General features: G+C 46.9%; 1 protein-coding gene across 1 annotated transcript in view; it reads left to right on the forward strand.

The window, feature by feature from the left end:
- Window positions 1-19,252, forward strand: part of ANXA13 (annexin A13) — a 74,367-nt gene extending 55,115 nt beyond the window's left edge. The window contains exons 6-13 of the mRNA XM_076005342.1: window positions 2,519-2,689; window positions 5,189-5,222; window positions 5,328-5,407; window positions 7,007-7,075; window positions 7,967-8,068; window positions 12,339-12,414; window positions 16,008-16,120; window positions 18,660-19,252. Coding sequence (XP_075861457.1) covers window positions 2,519-2,689; window positions 5,189-5,222; window positions 5,328-5,407; window positions 7,007-7,075; window positions 7,967-8,068; window positions 12,339-12,414; window positions 16,008-16,120; window positions 18,660-18,779 — 765 coding nt within the window. The 3' untranslated portion in view covers window positions 18,780-19,252. The remainder of the gene's footprint in view (window positions 1-2,518; window positions 2,690-5,188; window positions 5,223-5,327; window positions 5,408-7,006; window positions 7,076-7,966; window positions 8,069-12,338; window positions 12,415-16,007; window positions 16,121-18,659) is intronic.
- The last annotated feature ends 6,846 nt before the right edge of the window (window positions 19,253-26,098 follow it).

Genomic DNA, 26,098 nt, shown 5'->3' on the forward strand with positions numbered 1-26,098 from the left:
GGATTACAGGCGTGAGCCACTGAGCCCAGCCCTGTTTCTTTTTTTTTTTTTTTTTTTTTGACAAAATACCCTCAGATTCTAAGTTTCTTTATTCATATATAATCAACATGACTTAACCTTTTCTTAATGTCATTAGGATTATCAGCATGCAAAATGAATGTCAACTATTTTGCTGTATTCATCCATATGTATAAAACCTTTACTGTTTCAATCACTATATGTACAAAGAGAGAAAGAGATATAAATGGGTTTTTCTACTTACTTGGCATTGGGCAGGTAACAATCTTCTTAGGCCTTGGTCTCCTCATGCACAGAATAAAGATGACAACTTACGTCCCTCCTCATGTTGCTGGAAGAATCAAACAGGATAATGCCAGCATATACCAATAAAGAAAAGCTGTGATGGGGATGATTATTTCCATTTTACAGATAGGAAAAGTAAAGCTCATATCACACACTTAATTAAAAAAAAAAAATAACCAGGACTCACTCTGGTCTTCAAGGCCAGCGCCCATCCCTGGAGGACCCCGTGCCATGGGTGGAGCTAGTCACTTACGCGCTAATTGGTGCAGATGGCTGTGCTTTTATAGTTTCTCTGCTTCTCTCCTCATTATCAGGCTAGTCAATGTCATTTTTGGTGAAAATAACTGAATTTTCAGTTCGACTGCATTTAATTGAATAACATGAAGTTGAATTTTCATCCCTGTCAATATGCGTCATTCTAGCAGCCTCCCAAGTCATGTCTATATCCACCCTACCAATATGGAAAGTCAGACACAAGGCTTCTTCATCTTTAGTCTAAAATAAGAGTAAATGGGTTTGAAGCCAGGGCCTAAGGGATCTGCTAAAAACAAGGTAGGCGTGTTCTAACACAAAAGTTTGTGACGTCTTCATCTCCCAATCATTTGCTTACTTTCTGGTTCTCAGCTGTGTAGCAGAGAGCTGAGACTGCCAAAGAGATGATCTAGAATCCCAACATCACAAAGCTAGAAGACGTTAAGGATTATCACATCTAAGTCCCCATGTCAGCTGAGCTCCAAAGAGAATAACCATCCCATGATAACAAAGCAAGTTAGTAGGAAAACCAGGAATAGCGCAGAGATATGCTGAGCCTGCTTCTCTTCTCTGTCCAAACAGAATGTAAACACACGAGGATTAGTTTTCATGCTTGTGGCTTCTAAGAGCAGGCCGCTGGGATTTCTCCTCTCTGCAGTTCTGTATAATGCCCACCTGGCTGGATCCACACCGCACAGCACTGCCCGCAGGCCTGCCCTCACAGGTGTAGCTCTAGCTGGAACAGCTGCCGGGGGTGGGGGCGTAAGATTACAGCTCCCTTTTAGGACTGCAGATCCCAGGGCCTCAGACAAAAATCTTCTGGGTTTTCTCCCAGTCCAGAGCTCAGAGGTTTATTTGAGAAGTAGTTGGTTTGCCTCCTCTTGGAAAATTCCTTTCAGAATAGGATTCTCATAACACACATTTATTGAACACTTAAATGTGCCAGGCCCTATGCTCGGTGTTCACATGGATTGTCACATTTAATTCTCCCAACAACCCTATGAGATAAGTTTTATTTTTCTCCCTAGTTTTTAGAGAAGGAAACTCACAGTTGGTGAAATGAAGTACGTTTCCAAGATCACAAAGTTACCATGGCTATGTTCTTAGCCACCACGCCATATTGCCGAAGAGCCAGGCCCACCCTATGCAGTAGTTTGGATCCTTGAAATGCCAGCTGGTCAATGGGCCTCCAATGTGCCCCTCTACATGAAGGTCTTCATTTAGGTTGGGGCATTGACAACTGTATTCAGACTGATGCCATTGATCTTTTCCCTGTTGAACCATCTCATTGGAGGGAGACAGGTGGGGGAAGGCAGCCAGCTCACCTGTGATAAGAGAATGCCAGAGAGAATTTCATGCACTTCCCTTTCCACTACCTGAGTTCTTTCTCACGTGTGTCCCTTCCAGGATTTAACAAGATAACCAAAATGACTGCACAGGTGGTCAGTTGTCCCAGGTTTATTCCTGTTATCCTCCTGTATTTATTAACAGTGCCCCCTTTCACACTCAAAAGCATCCCAATTTGGCTGACAAATTATCTGGTCCCCTTAGAGATAAAAGACCTGCATTTCAGTCCTTTGTAGCTAAATGTTTGGAGCGGAATCCTTCCTCTTCTGAGGTTCAGTAAATGGAAATAATGCCCAGACCTCTCCTGCCAGCTTTGCAGGGCTGTGTTGAAGATTGGCTAAGAAAGTTCTCAGAACCCTAAAATGTTCTGCAAATGCTGTTGTTATTGTGATTCATCTTTGAGGTCTCCATGCCTAAGCAGGGGAGCTCCTCTCTGCCTCTCTGCCAGGCTTGCGGGGAGAGGGGTGGGCAACCTAGAGCAGGTGCCTGTCTCACTCCCCATGTGTTCATGGCAGCTATCCTCCTGCCCCTGAGCCCTTGCAATAGTGCGAGCAGACGCCTGTCCCTCTCCTGTCCTGGGCCATTCCCAGTCACATCCCTCACTGTCTTCCTACAGGACCTGGAGGAGGTGCTCAAGAGTGAGCTGAGTGGAAACTTCGAGAAGACAGCCTTGGCCCTTCTGGACTGCCCCAGCGAGTACACTGCCCGGCAGCTGCAGAAAGCTATGAAGGGTCTGGGCACGGATGAGTCCATGCTCATCGAGGTCCTGTGCACAAGAACCAATAAGGTCAGTCCCAGCCAAGCCCCCAGGGGAGTGTCCACACACCCATCAGAGATGGTTGCAGTCCCTAGAATGGAAACTGCTCCCCACCATTCTATCCATGGGGTGAGCAAGTGTCTGGACAGAAATGTGTCTGATTGGCCCTTGTGGGAGGGACGTCTCTTCCAGTCTCCTGGAGGTCAGTATTGGTGTTGCTGCCCCTGGCTAGACCAAATGGATCCTTCCAGAAGAGCTTGTAAACCGATGTACAGTTTTATGTGCAGGAGGCACAATTCTACTGTACCCCTCCCCACCTGACTTTGTGGTTCTTCCGGCATGAATAATGCAATAAGTAGTCCAAGCATGTTTGCGTTGCTGCCTTGGTTGTGACTGTCATTCAGCACAGAGTACAAAAAAGACCACAAGGAGGGAGGGAGGTGGTGCTGGATGACCTCAGCGAACACCCCCAGTGGCTGCCATCACTGCCCTGGAGGATTCTGTGTCCTTCTATCAGCAGACATCTCCTCTTGTCCCTTGGGCATGTGCCACCATTGCGGGAGCTGAAAAGAGCATTTTTTAAGGCCCCAGTGGAAGCCCATTTGTCTTTGGATCCAGGAGCCAGGAGGGCCAAGGAATTCATCAAGAGTAAAGAGGGTCCACAAATCATTCAGAGGAGACCTCCTCCCTCTTCCACGACGACCCATCACAGTAGAATGGGGAAGCCCAGTGAGGAAACCACCAGAAAAATCTGACATTCTTGAGCCCTCCCAGTAGAAAATAGGAACAGTGGTTGGAGCAGACACCAAAACGGCACAGGAAGCCCCGCGTGCTGGCCACCTTGCTCACTCTCCTTGGCCATTTTTCCCGAAGTGCTTCTGGGATCCAAGCCACAGCTGCAAGCCTTTTCCCAAGCATCCCTGGTCTTCTTTTCTTCCTACAAGATAATGAAAGCCCTCCCTTTCATGGAGTCTTAGGTTAGGATTATGCCAAAGAGGAGGGTTAGGCTGAGAGTCACACACTTTCCCCACTCGGTGTCAACCCTCCCACCCACCGGGCAGAGAGGCAGCCAATGCCAGGGGCGGTCAGTACTGCCTTTGTGAAAAGGTTATTTTTAATATTCTTTTTGTAAACTTACCTGACCATAGCTTCCCCCCCCCCCAGCCTAGTTTCTTTAAGGTCCTAGCGTCAACCAACAAGCAACAGCTTTCTTCAATCAAATAGATCTGATGGTAAAGACAAGGAAAAGCAGCAGAGAGCAGGTGCCAGGTTCAGGCAGATCCTGGTGGTGGGTGGGAGGAGGAAGGGGAGGGAGTTGCACAAACACAGGTGTCTGCATTCCCGCTGCCACCTGGCCTTCCCCTCCCACCTGCAGTCAGAGCACAGCTGCAAGACTCCTCACCTCTGTTCCCTGCTACCTTGTCCCATCTCCACCCACTGACTTGCATTTTAATCAGCTTGTGTAGGCAATGCTGTGGGGAAAAGCCTGCTTTTAGAGATAGGATCTCGCCCTGTGGCTCAGGCAGGAGTGCAGATCATAGCTCACTGTAACCTTGAATTCCTGCCCCTCAGCCTCCTGAGCAGCTGGGACTATAAAGTGTGCACCACCATGCCCAGCTAATTGTCTTTTGAAATTTTGTAGAGTCAGAGTCTTGCTCTGTTGCCCAGGCTGGTCTCAAACAACAGGGCTCAAGTGATCTCCCCACCCTCGGCCTCCCAAAGTGTTGGGATTACAGGCATGAGCAATCCAGGGAAAATCCTGCTCTTATACGCTGCTGGTTCAAGTGTAAACTGAGGCAGCTCCTGAGATGGTCCATTTGGCACAAGACGTTGAGATATAAAGCAATTCCTCTCGGTACGCACCCTAGAGAGAAACTTGCACTCCTGCACACAGCAAGTTATTTTACTGAATGAAGCTTTGTTTGAAGGAGAGAAACTGAAAACAACCTAAGCATCCATCAATTGGAGACTGGCTAAATAAACTGTGGCTTATTATAGGGTTGAACATTTTGTATCCCTTTAAAAATGGTAGGTGATTATCAATGTACAACTGTAGCTGTATCTCCAAGACATCATTATTGAATGAAAAATAAGTCAAACAATGATAGATACAGTGTTCCACTTCCTAAACACATGACACATACACAAACCAATTCTATAATATATATTTTCCCTAGAGCATATGTATGTACATAAATGCAAAGAAAAGTACTTGGGAAGATACACACTGAACTTCTCACACTGGCTACCTGAGCAAGGAGGTGGCAAGAGAAAGTGTTAACTCAGCTATAATAATTCCGGTTTTACCTAAGGAGAATGTGTGCATTCATTACCTGTGTGTGAAATGTTTGCACAGAGAGGGCCCCTCCACACGCCCAGGCCTGTGCCCTGACCCACAGGGACGATTGTCTTAAGTGAAAGTCACAAAAGTGTCCTGTGCCTCCTCTCTCTGCATGTCTCTGTGTTGTTCATTGATTAACTCCACTTTGGAGCATTGATTTTTTTTTTTATTATTATTATCTTCCATAGGAAATCATCGCCATTAAAGAGGCCTACCAAAGACGTAAGTGACCTTTTGTTCTGGCTTTGGATAAAGTATGTATCTTTCAAAACATCTCTGGGAATCTAAAGAATCTGCTTTCTTCCCTCCTTTTTTCTTCCTCAAAAGTATTTGACAGGAGCCTCGAATCAGACATTAAAGATGATACAAGTGGAAACCTTGAAAAAATTCTGGTGTCCCTGCTACAGGTAAGAGTAAAGAGGTCTCACCCACTTTATGATCTTAGGAAATAATCCTCAGCAAAGTAGGACCATAAACAAAAGGCAATATAAATAAACATTTCCTCCTTTTATCCAAAATGTCCTGTCAGCCTAGCTCCATCAGCCCAGCTATCATGAATTATTCCATTGGGATTTCTCCCATAATAACAATCTACCTGGTCATTTGCAGTTTACAATCCTTTTTCGTTAACGAATTAGTTCATTGGGCATCACCTCCTTATTTTGCCAATGAGGAAACTTAGGCCTCAAGAAGGTGGGTGACCTGCCCACATTCACACAATCGGTAAGACACAGCCCAGGAGCAAGAGCTAGACCATCTGACCCCAAGCAGAGCCCTTCCCACAACACGACTCTGCACTCACTTCCAGGATTCACCCAGGTCTAGGCCTGCAAGAACCACTGCAAGGAAGCTGGCCAGGAAATCAGGGCTTTCAGAATTGGCCCTGCTAGGACATACCCGCCCCCCCAGAGCCCCAGACAGACAGCCTCTGTGTTCTTATTGACACACCCACCCTTATGAGCTTTGTGCATTTCCTCTGTTTTGTTTCTCCCAAGTGGATAGACTGACAGCAGAGAATGGGAGAGAATAGGTTTGCTCTTGCTGCGTAACAAATTGCCACAAACTTAGCAGCTCCAACCTGTGAGATTTATTATCTCACAGTTTCCCTGGATCAGGAGTTCAGGTATGGGTTAGCCAGGTCCTCAGGTCAGGGAATCAACAGGCTGAAATCAAGGTGTTGGCCCGGGTGCTGCCATCTCATCTGAGGCTCAGGGTCTTCTTCCAAACTCACTGGTTATTGGCAGACTCATTTGCTTGTGGCTATATGCCTGATGCCCCTGCCTTCTTGCTGCCAACCACAGACCACTCTCAGCGTTCAGAGGCCATCTGCTGCTCCCTGCGACATGGCCGCCATGGGCAGTCCACAGCACGGCTGTTTGGTTTCTCAGGAGCTCAGTTCTCTGACTTCTTCCATCTCTGAACTTTTAAGAGCTCACCCAATTAGGTCAGGCCCACCCAAGATTGTCTCCCTTTTGCTGAACTCAACTGATTAGGGACCTGAATTGCATGTGAAAAAACCCCCTCTGCCAGAGAACATGATGTCATCACAGGTGTTACATCTCATCACAGTCATAGGTGTCGCCCGCACTCGGGGGAGGGGGATTATACAAGGACGTGGGCCACTGGGCTGTCCTAGAATTCTGTCTACCACGAAGCTGGAGACCCATGACCAACCCTTGGGTTCTTTAGTACTGGGACCCCGAGTGGTGAAATTTGATATTTTGAAACAAAGACCACGTTCTTTCCAATGAACTCACTCTAAGGGACATCACAGGTTGCTGTCAGCCTGCTCCAAGGTTGTGAGTGACAGGTTTCTACAAGAAAAGAAGAAAGTGTTGCCACAGAAGCTGCTCTGTTTACCAGTTGTGCCCAAAAGATGGCAGCAAAGAGCAGACCTTGCTGCGTGGCCACCCCTCCGCAGTCACCCGGTTCTCCAGGACTTTCTCTTTTCGCTTTCTGTGGTCCAGCAGGAACTCAAGTTAATAACAGCGTGTCAATGTTTCTAGGCTGATCGTGATGAAGGAGATGATGTGGACAAAGATCTAGCTGGTCAGGATGCCAAAGATCTGTATGATGTAAGTGTGCAGATATGCCAGTCTCCGCACATTCTTTCTTAAAAAAAATTATTAGAGTTATTTCCAGCAACTGTTTATTTCATGCAAATAAGAATTTCTTAGGAAATAAGTATAACCCTTGAGAAATAAAGATATGCTTAGATCTTTATAGATCAGCGGTCCCCAACCTTTTGGGGACTGGTTTCACGGAAGACAATATTTCCACGGATGGGGGGCAGGGATGGTTTTGGGATGACTCAAGCACAATACTTTTATTGTGCAGTCAAACCTCTCTGCTAATGATAATCTGCATTTGCAGCTGCTCCCCAGCGCTAGCATCACAGCCTCAGCTCCACCTCAGATCATCAGGCAGTAGATTCTCATAGGAGGGCACAACCTAGATCCTCACATGCGCAGTTTACAGTGGGGTCCGTGCTCCTGTGAGAATCTAATGCCAGGGCTGATCTCACATGAGGCAGAGCTTATGCGGTGATGCGAGCGATGGGGAGCGGCTGCATATACAGATGAAGCTTTGCTTGCTCGCCACTCACCTCCTGCTGTGCAGCCCAGTTCCTAACAGGCCATGGACCAGTACCAGTCCACAGCCCAGGGGCTGGGGACCACAGTTATAGATCATATAAACCGTCTTCATAAGCCCAAATCAATGGTTCCTAATCTTATACTCTCGGGTTAACCACATCAGATCCATTTTGGAACAAAGAAGGGTATAAATAATATAAATGAATATGTGAAATGTATTTGTGAGTTAGAAGCTTAAAGAGCTTAGGAAACCCATCTGACTTCGATCCAATGCATATTTTATAATTTCCTGCAAGCGAGACCTGGTCACAGCACTATATATTCCGTCTTTTTGCAAAGTCTGTTTCAAAATGTTTGCATTTGACCCTCAAGGCAGGGGAAGGCCGCTGGGGCACTGACGAGCTTGCCTTCAATGAAGTCCTGGCCAAGAGGAGCCACAAGCAGCTGCGGGCCACCTTTCAAGCCTACCAGATTGTGAGTAGGGAAGTGCTGGGGCGAGAGAGTTCACTTTGACACGTCTTGAGCTATTTCCAAAAGAAGCCGAGGTCTGGGGTATGGACCCGGGGGACCCTTTACAACAGTAGTCCACAGTTGGGGGTGATTTTGTGCCCCGCAAGGGATATTTGATAATGTCTGGAAACATTTGGGGTTGTCACACCTGGGGGTAATGGGGGAAGCAGTGCTGCTGGCATCCAGTGGGCAGGGGCCGGCATGTCACGAGACATCTCACCGTGCACAGGACAGTCCCGACAACAGAGTCGCCCAGACCGAAATGCAGCATGGAGACTCGGAGATCTGCCTTACTGCAGAGGCTGGGGAAGCGAACAAGTGCCACGTTCAGGGCCAAAGCTCTAGCGTCAGAGGGTCCAGGTGCAAATCCTAGTTCTACCACTGGCAAGGGACCAAACCTCGTCAACTTCTTTCGTAAAACCAGGGACCATGAACATCATCCTCACACCCTCACAGAGTTATTTTAAGAGTTAAATAAGATAAAGGCTCAGAACAGTAGCCGGCATGTGGTAAGCATACCAACATTCGCAATCATTATCGTTCCAGTTTACAGTTGGGCTAACAGCGCCTACCACTCTCAAGACAGATGTGATACACCTATAAGATACGCTCCTGAAAAGATGGGCATAATTTATTTTCTAATCCCATGATAATTTTAAGCCAACAAGGTGTGTTAGCTATTTCAAGGCACTTAGCAGTAAGTCCTTCCCTGAAAAGCAATCTTTCATTGCGAAAGGCCTTCAGTGGAGCATCAGATTTTGGGGGGCCTCCTAGTCTATATGTGTAGAGTGACACTCATTCAAGGCATTTCTATGCCTTGTATCTCATTTCAATTTCACAATAGCCGTTCACAACGTTCATAACGCAGGCTGAACGGCTCTCCTGCCCCACGACTGCTGGACAAGGAAAGGCTGTTGAGAAAGGGACCATCTGTAACTCATCAGGACCACACAGCAAGTCAGTAGCAGAAAGTGGACGAGAACTCCAAGATTCCCCAGCCTGAGCTCCTACCTCGGCTGGAGCTGGCGGGTCCTCACTCGAAATAGCATTTCCTATGTGTTGCCAGCAGATGAAAAGACAATCAAGCTTTGGGATTTTATCATTACTGTATATAAGCCTTTAGGGCCCACTGCTTTCATATCATGCCCAAAGTCAGCATCAAAGGCAGCCAACCCTGCTCTCCCCTGGTCTCTGTGCCTGCTGAGCAGCCTCTGAGCTAGGGGACTTCTCCATGACCCAGATCCTCTCCCATGTGACAGGGGCCTCAGATGGAGTTTCCGTGTACACTCGGGTATGTGTGTGCATGTGTGTGATCAACTACCGACTACCTGCAAAGACACTCTCTAGGCCACTATCTCAAAGTTGATCCCAAAACATCAGCATCAGTATCATTTGAGAACCTGTTAAAAATGAGGGTTCTCAGTCCCTACCCAGGCCTACTGAATCAGATTCCCTGGCCTTGGGGTCTTGCCATCTGTATTTTAAGAGGCCTTCCAGGTGATTCTGATGCATGTTATAGTTTGAGAAGTCGGCTCTAGCTGTATGACGGCTACTAGCTGTATGACCTTGGCAAGTTATTAGAGTTTCTGTGCCTCAGTTTTCCCAGCTGTAAAATGGGGATAATAGTACCTACCTCACAGGATTAGTAAGGATTAAATGAATTAACAGAAATAAGCACTTAGTACCTGGCATTCATTAGGCGCTCAATAAACATTAGCAATTGTCAGGAGTCTCTTTATGTGAACCAGCACTGCCAAAAATCAGAGTTAAAGCTCAAGTGCACAGTAAGATAATCTATGGATTTGATGATTCTTTACATGAAACCAGCTTCGAAATGCTGTAATGCTATCTAGTCGTCTGTTCCAAAAGCCTTGCTCAAGCATCGTTCATTGATCTTTATTGTTGATATTTTTTACTTCACCCTGCTTGCAGGACCAAGGTTTTCTGATGTCTCTGATCAAAAGCACAGAGATGCTAGCGAAAGATCACTGGAGATGCGGCACAGGTTGTCCTGGCTTAGAGTGGAATTTTAATTTTTGGCACAAAACCTCAGGTTTTTGCCATTTATTTGCCCTCTAACCCTTCGGACACTCTCAGCAACCCCAGGCCAAGCGACAGAGCTTCCCAAATGGCTGCATCATGCGGGGCTATTACAGTCCCCAATTTTACCAAATGTGAAAGACTTATGTAGTTACAAAGCCAAAGTAAGTTCCCCAAACAAGGCTCAGCACCAGCAGCAGGTACACATGCCCAGAGCCGGCCTTGCTGTCTCCCTGTCACATCCTCGTCACTTGTCCCCAACCCTGTGCACGCTCCTCAGCCCACGCCAGAGGCTTTGGCCCTTTAGCTGCTTGCTGTCAAAGCAAGAGCACAAGGGCTCTGCTGTGGCATGCTGTCCATTTGGGGAATGGATTTTGAAAGACAGGAATGTCTCCCCTATTCTTCTAATAACCTCCCTACAGGCATTGCTAGCTGTTTACCTTGAGTCTTAGATTCTTGTTTGGAATCTACCCTCCTAATGTGCTTTTGTGCTGAGATCAGAAAGCCTGGTTCTGTCCAAAAACCCCTAAGAATGAAGTGTTCCAGTAACCAAAGGGAAAAGTGTGCAAAGGACAGACTAACTAGCTTGGGCCAGTAGATTGCTTTCAGATTGTGTGTTCCATGAGCCATGGAGCCACCTCAGTAGCTACCAGGAGTGGGGCGGGGTGGAATGAGAAGAGGGGCCAAGACTACCTCATTGTATCGTGTGAAAAGCGCCCCCTGCAGTTGTGCAAGGAGAAGACATGAGAGGGCAGGAGCATAGCACTCATGCCTGGGCAGGGGTAAGGAGCCCACCACCCACCCCCGGCATGGCTCTGCTTTTCTGCTTTTATCTATTTTTCTAGGCTGAAATGCTACAGAAAATTGAAAAACCCTGTCCTAGCATGGCGTCAACAGTAGAAACAGAAAATGGTTTAATGTAAGGATATTTTTTTTCAGTAAACAAGACCTGTGTGAACAAAATGTCCTCTTAAAGTGCAATCACAGTCTACAGAACAAGAACTCCATTTCTGGGAAAGTAGCTCCAGTCGCTTCCAAAATACCAACTCCCACATCCAACCCAAGAAAGGCTGGGGGCCACTAAGGAAGGGGCAGGACTGAACCCTGCCCCACTTCCTTCTAATCTAGTTCCCACTGCCACACACCACAGCCTTTAGGGACGCAAACAATGCCTAGGAGACCAAGCACCAGGGCTTCGTTAAGTCTGGGCCCTCCTCCCCCAGATATTGTGCTTGCATCGCACAGCATATTTTGTTTACCTGTGTTTTCAAAATAAGCTGTAATACATAAACTCCACTGGTATGAATTCAAAGTCCCCAATTATTTATAGAATCAGTTGTGTCATATCCTCAAAAGACAATTTCTAAGAGAGAAGTTTCAGTATTTCTAATGCTTAACTGCATTTCCTCAAACTGTGCAAATCACTCTACTTTCTCTTTATTTGCCTGCCCTGAGCCTGGCCCAGGCAGTATTTGTGTTAAGGATAGTCACGATTTACTCTGAACTTCAGCTTTTGTAAATATTTGGAAGGAAACCTAGTGTGTAATGCTGTGCAGAGCGATACGTGAGCCGGTGGTGAATATATACGATCATTCGGAATCACCCTAGGGGAAGAAAGTGGCATTTGGATGTGTCACCCCCACCCCCAGCTTCCCACTCTTGCAGATCCACCCTTTGGGGAACTTTATATCAAGTCCTCACCATGAAGTTCACAGCCCCTACGTATTTCACCCAAACTGTAAGTGACTGAGTTCCCAAACCCAAGGCAAGGGAGCTCAGGGAGGTGCAGATCAGACTATTATAGCTGCAGCCTCCTGCAACCTCAACACTGGAGAGAATGAACACACTGGAAACTAAAGTGCTATAGAAATATAAAGAATTGTTGTGACTGTATATATTAATTGTTCTCCCACTCCCTAATTTTACAGTTGAGGAAACTGAGGCCGACGGAGTGGCATTGCTGGGGGTCAAATCCATTAGCAGTCAAATCTGGACTAACTCAGCAATGAGGGAGCCCCTCTTGGACAGGTGGCAACCACCCCGGTCCTGCAAGGCAAGAGCCAGAATAGGAGTTCCTTGAAGCCACTGGACTAAATCTGGAAACATTCAGTGCTTTTTGTAAGCAAACAACCCCAAGAGTGCCAAGGCCAAAAGCAAACCTGGAATAACAGCTGGCCTTTGATTTTCTCTCCAGCTCATCGGCAAAGACATGGAAGAAGTCATTGAAGAAGAAACATCGGGAGATTTACAGAAGGCCTATTTAACTCTCGGTAAAGTAAAGTTAGGAGAGTCTCTGTCTTAGGTTGGGCTCCCTGGAACTAGACTCAGACAGAGGTTTGCATAAAGGAAGCTTTTGGGGAACGGTTTGGGAACAGCACCACTAAGCAGCACTGGGCAAGGGATAGAGTGAATGTGATGTGGTTGCAACGGGAGGTCACCCATCCCACAGGGTGGCTCTGAAGCAGGATGTCCAAAGTGGAGTGAGGGGGCTAAGTTGTTGCACCCCACATTAACCAGTCATTGCAACTTTGGGTAAGCCAGCTCTCTCCCTTGGAGGGAGATTCCTAGGGAGGGAATCAGCCGTGGGCAGTGGCGGGCAACCCTTGAATGAGTGCCTCCATCCTGAAGAGGGCATCTGGTGGCACACCACAGTGTCCATTACAGTGCCACTAAGATCATGGGTCCCTGAGAGCAGCCGTCAACAGCCTGGGACCATTATCTCATTTTAGGTAGCCTGATGGCTCATTGGTTTCCTTTTCCATTTGATTCCCTTCAATATTTGCAACAAATGAGATCTGTTTAGAAAGAGCAGAAGGAGACGAGATCTTGGCAGTGCCTGGCAAACCCCAGGACGTCCTCTCCAGGTGCTGCCTGAAGGCAGGAAATAGCAGAGAGATGGGCACGGGGTTGTGTCTGGCAGGCTCCTCTTCCCTCTCTGCAAGCCCTGGAATGAAGGCTTTGTCCATTGTCCACACCCTGGGTAAGGAGTCCAGGGCACCATCCCAGATGGCACAAGAAATGGAGAGACATGCCCTCCGAAGAGGAAGAACCAAACAAGCAGTGCTGGAAGTTAAAAATGTGCTCCAGTTGCCAAACTCCTTTGTTTGGTTTTTGGAATATTTTTTTTTAACAATGTCAGGAATTGATTTTTTTATCCATCCTCATTTTGCATTCAAATTAGCTGGACCTCTACTGTGATGTATGGGGCCTAAATGTCCCTACTGTCACTCGTGGGACACTCTGGATACATACACACGAGTCCTCGTGTGGATGACTGTCCTTACCTCTTCAAGGAAGACTCTCTTAAGTGCATGGAGGGGTCTACACACGCCTGGTTCTGAGGCCGCAGACCCTTGCTGTACCGCATTTGCAGTGCAGAGAATCAGGAAAACACCAGAGTGTGGTCAGAAGATGGTAATACAGCCATTCAATGATTTAACATTTTTCAGCACCTGCCTGGGCCAGGGGTTGTGCTAGGTGTGAGGATCAGAGGTTAATAAGGCCCAGTTGTTGCTCTTAAGGAGCTTAAAGTCCAAGGTGGATACACACTAATCAACAGATCAGGCTAAAGATAAAGATAAGAAACAGACGCAAAGCAAGGAGGATACATAAAAAGGAAAAGACAAGCCCCTGGGATTGGGACCATGAACTGCAGGAGTTGTTTGTGCTCCAAAAGTAAAAGTCATTACAAAGGACTGTGATGGCTGGGTGCAGTTGCTCCAACCTATAATCCCAGCACTTTGGGAAGCCAAGGCAGGAGGATCACTTGAGGCCAGGAATTTGAGACTAGCCTGGACAATATAGTGAGATCCCATCTCTACAAAAAATTTAAAAATTAGCCGGACTCGATGCTACATGCCTCTCGCCTCACCTATTTGGGAGGTGGAGGCAGGAGCCTTCCTTGAGCCCAGGAGTTCAAGGCTATGGTGACCTATGATTGTGCCATTGCATTCTAGCCTCAGAGGCAGAGCAACACCCTGCCTAAAAAAAAAAAAAAAAAAAAAAAAGAACTTGAGAATAAACCACACAAAGAAAACATGACTTTATGATAACTGTATTTTTTAAGCATTTCCTACCATACTTCCACCTAACTCATAACAGCACCTAGGAGGCAGGGCTGAGGCCACATGACCCCTGCCCCTTGCAGCCTCTGGAGCATCGGTTCTCAGAGTGAGGTCCGTGGGCCTCCAGCATCTGAATCACCTGTTGCAATACAACCTCCTGGGCCCCACTCCAGGGTACCCATTGAGACCCTCCAGGAATGGAGCCCAGGAGCCCGCACGTTTACAAGCTGCGCAGGTGATTGTGTTGTGCCCACTGAAGTTCAAGGAGGCCTGCTCTGAACGCAAGGAGGGGCAAGACACAGAGCACACAGCTGGCTGCCCTTGCTTCCCCTGGCCACGGACAGTTGATCCCACATCTTCCGTAGCCACCCCCACTCAAGCTTTTGAGGGATTCCTGTGGCTGCTAACAACAGAGGTTGTTACCCAGGCATAGACGATATACAGTAGAAATGTGGAGAGTTTTCTTTCCAAAATATCAGGAAGAAGAAACATCAAGAGAGGAGACCCCTATGTAGGTACGGAACCCACACTGGCTTTAGGCAGGTTGTGATTTCAGCATCAAGTAGTGCTGCCCAGGAGCATTTTCAGGAAGCCTTTGTGGAGGTTATTAGCTCAGATTGTCTACAGACCACAGAAAGTCTCAAATATGCTACTTCCCAAGGTAGCACACAGGTTTCCACCACCACCAGTCCAGCAGTCCTTGGATTGTTCCTAGGAGGAAGGGACCAGACATTTCAGTATGGGCGTTTCTTTTCCACTGAAATTCTGGTGGTTGCTGTGTGGCCTATAAAAGGAGACTGACCACCACCCCCTCTGCTCCCCTAATCCTGTTCCTCCCCCTTGCTCATAAACATCGATCACACGGGCAATCACCTAGGAAACGAGAGCCCCATTATAGGATGTGTTAAGCTTGCACATTCCACATTTATGCTGAATTTATTACCTATTAATCACTAACATCAAACAATTCTAAGTGTTCTCAGGAAATGCGAACAACCTAAAGAGTGACGTGTTAGTCTAGATGGATCCATAGGAGCCTGGGAGGAGGGAGAGGAATGATAATCTATTCCCAGGAGTGGACATGCGCCCTGCCTCCTGGTGGATGAGTGGAAACCAGGCTTCACTAAACTGTGGGTAGATCAAAGCTGCCGGGCAAGGGAGGGCCAGAAAAGAGTGCGTAGCAGCATCACAGGAAGGCGATCTTCAGAAAGGATCAAACGCTTCATCCAGCCCGCATCCCAGATCGCAAACTAAGAAGATCGTGGGGAACCTGGAAAAGATTCAGAGATGAGGCTCACAAAACAAACCCAGTGAGGACAAAGGGTAGGAAGGTTGTTTAGCACAGGAAAGCAGGCCCCGGTCCAACCGAATAAATTTCCGAGATGATGAGGTTTTATTACTGGAGGTTGCTGGCCGATCTCTTTCCCCTCAGAACCCCGCTCCAGCACCAGAGATTCCACTTAGATATGGAAAGTTATTTCTGCCGGTGAGAGTCATGCACTTTGCAGGGAGAGTCTGAGGCCCCCACCGCTCCCCTCCTCCAGAGGCTCTTCGGGAAACAGGGGAGTTCCTATTCATCCGCAGTGGCTGTGACAACTGGGTCTGGTTAAAGATCCTAGGTGGCCCTGACCAAGGAATCCTCCAAATCTTATTCCACAACAGTGTGCAGTCAGCTCCTCTCGGACCTCTGCCCCATCATGCAGTGGGTTCCCAGGGCAGCCAGGTGACACTCAGAGAGTCTCCATGTCACTCAACAAACCGTGAAAGCCTCCCATTCTCTTTTCCCCTGCCCCACCCAGTGAGATGTGCCCAGGACCACGAGGGCTATTTTGCCGAACGTCTGTACGAATCCATGAAGGGTGCGGGGACGGATGAGGAGACGTTGATTCGCATCATTGTGACCAGGGCTGAGGTAAGACGCACTGGACTCCAAAGAGTCTGCTTCAGCTTCTCTTTTTCCCACCACTGATGTTATCGACAAATAGTTTCTATTAAGGGCCTATTTACAGAAAAAAAGTAAAACAGAGACGACCCTTGCCTTCCCAGAATTTGTAGAAGACATTGTGCTCTGGTTCAATCTGTTTCTTTTTATAAAAATACAATAATGATCGTTGCTTCTATTTCTGTCCTCTGTGGCTCCGGAGAGCTCCTGGCGGGTGCAGAGGGGACCCTGCAGAGCCATTGTGAGGGACAGCAGCTATGCACGGCTGGCTCCATTTTAAGGAAACCAAAACAGACACCTGAAGGAGGTCACCCAGCTGCAGAGACAATAAGCAAATGATTTTCTAATTCCAGAGCCAGGCCTTTATATAGTTGAATACACCACAGGAGCACAATTTTGCACAAAAAACACATCAGTATGAGACAATGTTTCTCAACCTTTTTTTAAAAAAAAAATTATTGTCCCCTAAGGCGCCTTTTCAGGCACTTTATTTTCCCTAATTGCCACCCCCCTCCTCCGAGAACTGTTAACACCACAGACAATACTATATGTCTGTGTTTAGGTACCATAGGAATACCAGTGATTTATACATTAAAAGGTTAAGGTTCATTTTTAACCCCTAAGAACTAATTTTGGGCCCCTCTGAAGATCATGCATGTGAGGAAGGGAAAGGGTGAGTGGCCAAAAGCTGAGCACCGCACTCAAGATTCCCAGCTAGTGCTTTGGGATATAGGGCCACAGACAGAAGGGGACACAAAATAAAGGGGACACGGCATGTCTTCTGCAGTAGGAAAAGCCTTGGAGAATGAAGTGAAACTAAGCGCTTGAAAACCACAGACATCGCCCTTAAACAAATGTTCAATGAAGGGGAAGAGTTACCAACCCCAATTCTGATCCATGGCTTCTGGAGAAGTAACACTTAACATCTGACACTGTTTTTAAATATAACTTTGCAGCGAGACAGTTCTTTCGTTTTTATTTCTATTCCTGGAATTTCTCCTCCTCCTCCTCCACTACTCATCTTTTGCATTCTGTATTAAAGTGCATTTCTCCCTCTCCTCCCTCTTCCCCTCTGCAGGTCTCTCTGCTGCTCTCCCACAGTTCCTCTCCTCTCTCCCTCCTGTATCTCTCCAGGTGTCTGCCTTCTCTGCGTCTCTGTCTCTGAGCAATTCCTCAACCCCCAGCCAAAGTCAGAGAGGTCCTGAGGGTCTCCAAGGGAGCAGGTTGGCAGCAGGCAAACCCCCAGGGAGATTGGATCCACCCAGAGAGAGGGCTTGTCTGGGTTCCATGCTCACTCCAACATGGACCATGGAGTGTTTCATTCCAAGACGCTCCATCCCACCTCGGAACTGACCACACACCCTGGGTCATCTCATCATATGGAGGGTTTCCCCAGAAGCCTTCAGGCCCAGTTACATATAGTATTAATAGTTTGGCTGGGTCTCCTAATCCCCAAAGCCACATGGTACTAGGACAGAGCCCTGGGGCACCCCCTCCGCCAGCACTGGGCAGGCAGCCAAGCAGGGGGCAGGGGAGAGAGGGGCAGACTCCATCCCCACCTGTAGTCTCTTTCCCCTGCTCAGCATCCACTTCAGACCATCCCCCGCACTCATGATCTCCTGTTCTCACCTTCTCCCTCTCTCTGTCAGTCCAGCCTCTAACTGGGGCAGGAGAAGAAAGAGCCAGACACCTGAGCCACACTTCGTAGGTCTGAGGCGCAAGGTACAGTCTAAACCAAGAAAGAAAAGAAAAAGTCCTGGTTAAAGAGAGCTCTTTGCTTCTTTTATGAGACTCATAATGTTCTATCTGGAATAATATCTTTTCTGATGCAAGTTCTCCCTTACTAGGTTGTAAGAATCTTTTGGCAGAGCAATCTTTCCATTTGTTTTTCTCCTGAGTCCTATCCCCACTTTCAGGACTTTGTTTTTTGTGGGGCTATTGTTTTTCAAATTTTCAATGAATTAGCTTCAAAATAAGTCCTGCAAATTGATATTGATTTGAATTTTGTTGACTGGCACTAATATCCTCACTGTTCAGGATATGAGGGGGGAAAATGCTTAATTTCAAATCTCTGTGTTCATAATTTTCTTAACCTTATAACCAGGGGGTCAGCAAACTATGGCCTGCAGGGAAAATCAGACCCACTGCCTGTTTTCATACAGTCCTGCTACATAAGAATGATTCAGTTTCAAATATTAAATGTAAAAAACTCAAAAGAAAAAATATTTTGTTATGCATAAAAGCCATAGGAAATTCAAGTTTTAGTTTCCATAAATCAAGTTTTGATGGAACATACTCATATGCAGACACCTCTGCAACCTCTGGGAGGCTGAATTCAGCTATCCATTTCTCATCCACAAAGTAGAAATAATATTATTAATAGCTCTACCTCACTGTTTTGGCATAAACAAGCAAAGGACTGCAGTGTAATGTGCTTAGAACTGGGCCTGCCGTTTATGGTGAGACCACTATAATGTTCTTGTCCCCATTGCTGTTATCGTTCCCACAGGTGGACCTTCCGGGAATCAAAGCAAAGTTCCAAGAGAAGTATCAGAAGTCTCTCTCTGACATGGTTCGCTCAGACACCTCTGGAGACTTCCAGAAACTGCTAGTGGCCCTCTTGCAGTGAGCCAAGCCAGAGCAATAGGAACACAGGGAGGACCCACCTTTGTCAAGAGCACATTCCAAATCAAACTTGCAAATGAGAGTCCAGCATGAAAAACCCTCAAGTATCCTGGTTTATTTTCTTGGCAGCTTAAGCAGTGCAGCGGGGCCAAGCTATTTAAGTTAAGGGCGGCCATGTCAACATGCTCAGGCAGGTCACCTTGAACGCCGGCTTAGCTTAGCAAGTATGTGGGCTGCCTCTTAACTTTCCTTTAGCATAGTAACTGAATGCTTTCCAAGCACAAATGAAATCAGCAGTTGACGAAAAAACTATGCATTTGTAATAGTGTGTTTAGAAGACTATGTATCACATAGAAGTGTGTATGTTCTGGGTAAAGTTTGGACGGTTAAGGTACAGGAAAGACAAAATTAAACAATGTGTTAATTTTCCTTCTGTGTATTTAATTTATAAGCCTCAATATTAATTAAAGTTGTGGATTATGTCTCCATTAGCTGCTTTTCCAAAGACTGGCTTAATTAATTTGGGCTCTTGTCCTAGAAACATATGACTTGTGAAGTTCAAACATATTTGGGAAATTTAAACAGTTACATTTGTTAATAATCACCAAGGACAAGGAAACAATTCACTTGCTTATGGGAAATGTAACTAAGGGTAAAATCCCTAATCTGCTACCTGATTCAATTGGGTTTTCTCACTTCTCTAGACATTTGATTTACTTGAGTCTTCCTTCTGATCTTCAAATGAAATTAGGCTGAGCAAAGTGCCAATTGGATCAAGGTCAAAGGACTACCTCTCAGGCTGATTGGTTCTGCACCAAAAGAATCTCTGTTCCAAGGTGCTGGTCTCACAGCCATATGTTGCTAGACATAGACAGATCTGTAAAGAGAACCTGAACCCTTGGTCCAATAACCATAGTTGTTTGTGCCTGCAATACTATGTGGCATAATTTCATACTTCATCTTTCTCACAGCTCTATAAAGTTAATATTACTCCCATTTAGCAGTTGAGGAAACCAAGACATTAAGTAATCTGGCTAAAATCATTCAGAAACAATAGTATTAGGATTTGAATCCAGGGCTGGCTGACTCCAGAAATCACGCTACTGATCACCTTTCATGGAAAAATAAATTGAAATACATGGGAATGGGTCTGTTGTCTCCTTTATTCAACAGAATGCTGTAAGTGCATTAATAGGAGAAGGTAAAGGGTTCTACCCATGAGCAAGAAGAGGGAACACACAGCTCCACATGGGGGAGCTGGGAAACACTTCACAGAGATGCATCTGTCCTAGGTTTTGGAGAATGCGTAGAAGCTCTCCAAAGAAGTAGAGGAAGGAGGGCACAGGCAGGGGCCCAGATGCCTGAGTGGGCAGAATGTGTTCAAGTGGTGAAACCCCCTCTCCTGCGGCAGAGATGTGGTGAAAGGAAGGAGTGGGCTGTGGAGGTAGGCAATGAGGTTGCTGAAAATAGGTTCAGATCACACCAGCTATGGTTTTGCCTGCCAAGCATGGGTTTGGTCCTTTGGGCCATGGCAGTCACTGGAGATGTTTGAGTGGAGAACATGACCAGATTTGGACTTGGGAAATCACTTTGGTGGTCTGATCAACATATAGCAAATAGCCCCAAAGCTCAATCTATAGATGGTGTCTGGGATAGATGTTATGTGTGTCTGTTGAGTGGCTATAAAATTGTGATTGACAAATTAAGACGTTACATTAACATTGCTGTCTTCAATATCCTGGTTTATCTATCTAACAGTCATTGTCATCATTATGAGATTTAACACATTATAAAGTTATTTTCTAGAGCCAAGCTCAGTGACAAAACATACTCGTGTTTACTTATTTGTTGCCAAAGCTGGTCTTTGCTTTCATAACCAGAAACAAAACAACCTGTTCTTGGGATCTGAGCTCATAGTAAGGACAGAAAAACAAACTGATGGCCTGAAAAGAGATCTATTAAAAATGGACATAATTTGAGATCGCTGATGGCCATAATTCACATGAGGAAGAGTGCAAAGGTATTTCACTGGTGGAGAAACTGAGGCTGAATAAGACAGAGATGCAAAGTCATTTGCTCGAGGTTGCACACGGGAAACACCAGGGCCAGAATTCAGCCCCAGGTCTTTCTGACCCCAACATCTGTGCTCTCTGTCAGTCTCGCTCATGGTCCATGAATATTTTTGTCCAAAATGTTGCTGAGCAAGGCGTGGAGGTACCTCTCTCCGAGGCTGCTGAGCACTGCTTGTCACCTGCCAGCAGGAGCCAGGGTCTCTGTGTATGGCTGAGGTCTGGCCCGCTAGGAGTGCCCCACCCTGTTTGCTCCCAGGAAAGCAGCTCAGGAAGGTCTTCCTTTCTCTTCCACACACCTCTGCCCCGCCCTGCCCAGGCCACCCAAGTCCCCAGCCTCAGAGGGCGGAGCCTGCCTGGAGGCATGGGAAGAAGGAGAGGACAAAGATGGAAAGACAGGAGAGCAACACCATTTTGTCATCCTCCCATGGGCAGCCCTGTCCCATATACCATCCCATCCCCTTCATCCAGGGCCACTGCAGGAGCGCCAGTTCCCGCCACTCAGGTGTCAGATAGGTGGGGAGGGGTCAGGACCCCACCTCCAGGCCTGCACAGGTATATGTGTAACTCAGCCCACATTTCCCCAGGAAATTCGGTCCCAGGCCCCGGTCAGACTTCACTCTGCTGCTCACTCGCAGAGAGTCACCTGGGTGCTGCAGGTGAGCAGACTTCAGGGAGCTGGCCCGGGTGAACCATGGCAGAAGCCGAGAGTCCCCCTGAGGAGCCCAGGGCATCCCACCACCACATGTGGGAGCTCCAGTCCTCTGCAAGTTCCTCTTGGTAGCGCTGGGGGTCCCAAGTGGCACTGCATGCAGGCCCACCCTAACATGCGTGGGTCCAGCACATCTCCCAGCTCCTTTCCCTTTTCTAGCTCTGTCCCAAATTAAGAGGGGACTATGAGGGCTACCCAGCCCACACGGCCAAGTCCTGTCCACAACCCTGCCCATAGGCCCAGGGAAGAGGCCTGCGCCTGCCCTGGAAGCCAGCCCAGGGCCCTGTGGGCAGGGACGTTTGAGGTCTCAGGTGCATAGCTCAAGGCCTAGAAAAGGGGGTCCAAGCAGCAAGTGGGGGTGTCTCCTCAGCCCCATGGATCCTCCCACCACACAGGTCAGGGCACTGCAAGAGGAGGGTCTACACAGTGCCCTCGAGACAGTGGGTCTGGGGGTGGGGGGCCCAGGGACCTGGGATCAGGTCACGGCTCAGGTCACGGCTCCCGTGAGCCCCTCCGAGTGGCGCTGCCCACCTGCCTTCTTGTTCTTCTCTGGCCTCTGACTCTCCCAATTCTTCTCCTTCCAGGAGACCAGCTCAGCTTGCTGGGACCCTGCATGGGCCTCGATCACATTGCATGGGCAAAATACCTTCCCATAAACACACACACACACACACACACACACACACACACACACACACACACACACAACTTCCTTCTGCTACACAGGTGATGCCACCTAGCCTGGCCTTCGGGAGCCTGATGACTGGAGGTGAATATTTCTTTGTCATTCATCTCTAGCCTTTCCTGTGTCATGACTCCCAAGTGCAAGGGGCTGAAGGTAACTGGTGGCCACAGTGACTAGCAGTGTGGATTGTCTATGGCACAAGGCTGCCTGGCTGAACCCCAGCCCTGGTCCTCCCCACCGCAACTGCCTGCAGGACTCCAGCTGCCTAGAGAAGGCGCCTCCTACCGATTTGCACAGAGGCACCCATGGGCTGCTTCTGGCATTGTATGTTATTTATTTTACCTGGAAGGGGTTCATTCCAGAGACTCTTCTCTGGACAAAATGCCTTATTACCAGTTTCTTACTCTAAAAATTTTAAGTTCTAACTCTCTAGGTAGCCCATGTAACCATATAATCAATCCCTGTAAACCTATTATTCGTAGAAAAGTGTTAAAACGTGAAGATGAGGAGGAAAAAGGAGATGAGAATAGTCCAGTGAAGACAGAGGCTTTACTTTATCACATGGAGCAGGTAGATGGGGAAGAAAGCAGACCATGGTGAGGGACACGGCTGCCTTTCAGGGGGACCGCAGTCCAGTCAGAATCAGATGTGACAGTCCCTAGAAGCCTCCACCATCCTCGCCCAGAGGGCAACGTGCCCCTGGCCCAAGGGTGTGCATTCTGGCTCTTTCTGCAGCAAGAGACTAACAGAACTCCTCCAGACTGTAAACAAACTGTGTCTCAAGCACATTACAGCCAATAAAAATGCCTCCGAAACAAGATAAGCTGAGAAAAAAGGGTGCTAGAAAACCAGAAATGGTATTCAGCTCCCCATGCCAACAAGTAAGAGCCCCCACACTGAATACAGAGAGACGTCAAGTCAGCCTGTCTGTGTCCCAGCAATTTCTCCCACGTCTAGGTGCAGGGTGCAGACCAGTGTGTTGGGAGACAGAGGGTCAGGAGAAAGAAAAGAAATGCCCAGGGGTGCAGCAGGGGTGGGATTATTTAAAATAAACTTTTTGTTTATTTTATTTCTGTAAATTTCAGATTTAAAGAAAAGTTGTAATAGTATTAGAGAGAGATATCCTAGACCCCACTCCCAATTTCCCATATTACTAACGTGAACATGGCACAATTTGCATAACTCATAAATTAGTATTGATGCATTATAATTGAGTGAAACCCACATACTTTATTCACTTTTTCTCAGCTTTTACCCACTGCTGTTTTTCTGTTCCAGGTTCCCTCCGGGACACCACGTTGCATTTAGTCATCGTGTCTCTCAGGCTTCTCTTGACTGTGACAGTTCTGCAGACTTTGCTTGTTGTCTGTGACCCTGACCGTTTTGAGGAGTGCTGGTCAGAAATCTTGTAGAATGTCCTTCAAGTTGGGCTCATCTGACATTGCTTCTCATGGTTAGACCAGGGTTATGGGCTTGGGAGACGACTAACACAGAGGCGAGGTGCCATGCTCACATGATATCAAGGATATGTGCTGTTAACATGCCATCAACACGACTCATCACTGTTAAGGTCGACCTTGATGACCTGGCTCAGGTAGTGGTGTCAGGTCTCTCCACTGTAGAGTTACGCCTTTTGTTCCCCCTCTCTATACTGTACTCATTAAGAGGAAGTCCCATGTGCAGCCCTCCTTAGGGGGCAGGGAATTATGTCCCATCTCCTTGAAGGGGAGTATTTACATAAATTATTTGGGATTCCTCTAAACAGGAGGTTTGTCTGTTCTCCCCCACTTAATTTATGTATTCCAGAATTCATTTAAATCTGGATAATGAATATTTATCTTATACTTTGGGTTATAATCCAATACTACATTATTTATATTTTTTCAAGCCATTCCAGCTTTGTCTATTGGGAGCTCTTACAGTTGGTTCCTGTGTCCCTTTGACATACCCCCGTTATTGCTTTTTGAGTACTTCTTTCCACTCTGACACTATAAGATGCTCCAGGCGCATCTCATGGATTCCGCTCCCCAGCCCTAGAATCAGCCATTTCTCCAAGAAACCCTGGTTCTTCTCATTGAGGATGGGATTAGATACCAAGATCTGGGCCCTGAGTATGCTCGTCGCTACTGAGGTTTCATTGCTTCTGGACCAATTCAGTGATCATGGTAGGAAATATCAGTGTGTATACTAACCCCTGTATATGCATATTATACATGCTTATCCATATGTGTAGGCAGATGATATAGACACAGGCATAGATGTAGATATAGGCACAGATATATATCCTTCTCTATCTATGTAAAGCTAAATATGAGTTCATACAACTTCTTCTACTTCTATCCGATACCCCATGGTTCGTGCCAGGAGGGGGATTTGACATCTTGAAAACAGTACAAGGAGACAAGATAGTGGGGAGGAAGTTCCCATAATCAGGGACCATGAGAAGAATCAAAGAGAACCGCATAGTGCCCTGTCTGTGTTGCCAATTATACTTCCATTCTGGGTGGCAGAATTTGTTCCCCGGGGACTGGGGAGAAAGGACAGGCTATCGCTGAGTGGTCCTTGGACCTGTGCTACGTGGTACCCAAGGAATTGTCCTGAGGCTGTTAAGAGAATGCTTCATGGCTTCTTTGTAATGAAACCAGAAACACTGAAGCCTTCTGTTTCTAACTAAAGCAACTTTTGGTGAGTTCACAATGTGCACAGCCAACATTGATACCATGCAAGGGAAGGGAGAAGACAGCAAATCTGAGAAATAGGAGTACAGATGAGGAAGCTAAGGAAGCTGGAGAGTGTGCACAGCTTTCGTGGCAGGATTGGGCCTCTGCTTAGCAAACAGGCCTGCAGCGGGGAGGGACGATATGTTTTGTTGGCATTTCTGTGAGAGGAGCTAGTGATTTACAAGAGCTGCCTAGCCAGTAGTGTGATGACCATGTTTGGCATCAGAATCAAGAAACAGTGGGGTTTCATGCAAGTCTCTTCCTGTTAATGATTTTTGGTCCCCAAAAAGCATCACTTCAGGGTTTGCTTAGAGCAAGAATGGTTCAGGACAAAAGAGACCCAAGGCATTTTCAGACTCTGAGCTAGAAGAAAAAAGCCCTGGTCTTGAATCATTCCTCACTGTGAGTAACGTGGACCAGGATAACATGACTCACAAACCGAAATAGACTACACGAATTGTCTGAACTTGGAACTCAACCCAAGTATTAATTTTTTCACTGCACTGAAAACAAAATCAAAGTTGTTTTTTAAAATCCTACTGAACCAGTTCAAATTAGAAGCAGTCTTCAGAAGAGGTTGAGCCAGAAGAAAAGAAAAATAAGAAAAGCAAAATCATTTGCACACAAGCATTTCATTCACGGCAAGTGTCTGGCACACACAAATATGTGCTGTGTGTGCTTCTATCAGTAGGGGCTCTTTTAAATGAATCCGACTTAACCTATTGGCTGGGTTAACCGACACGCCCGCCCTGTAACCTCTGCAAAGCCTGTGGGTGGCACCCTGGGTGCTCCGAGACACAGCTGGCAGGGGCTGGGGCGGAGCCACTCTCTTCTGGTGTTCTGGTGAGCCACACACTACGCAGAGGTAGGTTATGTATATTGTTCCCAAACCTGTTTATATCAATCGCACTTATTATTGCAATTAAATACACTGATCAACTATAAATGCAAAAAGAAAGACTTCTTGGGACTGTGAAAGCTAAATTGAATGCTGTGAAAAGAAAAGATAAAGCTGAGTTGCATTAGTAAAAGAAGAAGAAGGAGGAGGAGGAGGAAGAAAAAGAAGAAAGAAGGAGGAGGAGGAGGAGAAGGAGAAACAATGCTTATCTTAAAGAAAAGTTCTCAGTAAACCAATGC

This window comes from Microcebus murinus, chromosome 7 (genome assembly GCF_040939455.1).
Source record: "Microcebus murinus isolate Inina chromosome 7, M.murinus_Inina_mat1.0, whole genome shotgun sequence".
NCBI lineage: Eukaryota > Metazoa > Chordata > Mammalia > Primates > Cheirogaleidae > Microcebus > Microcebus murinus.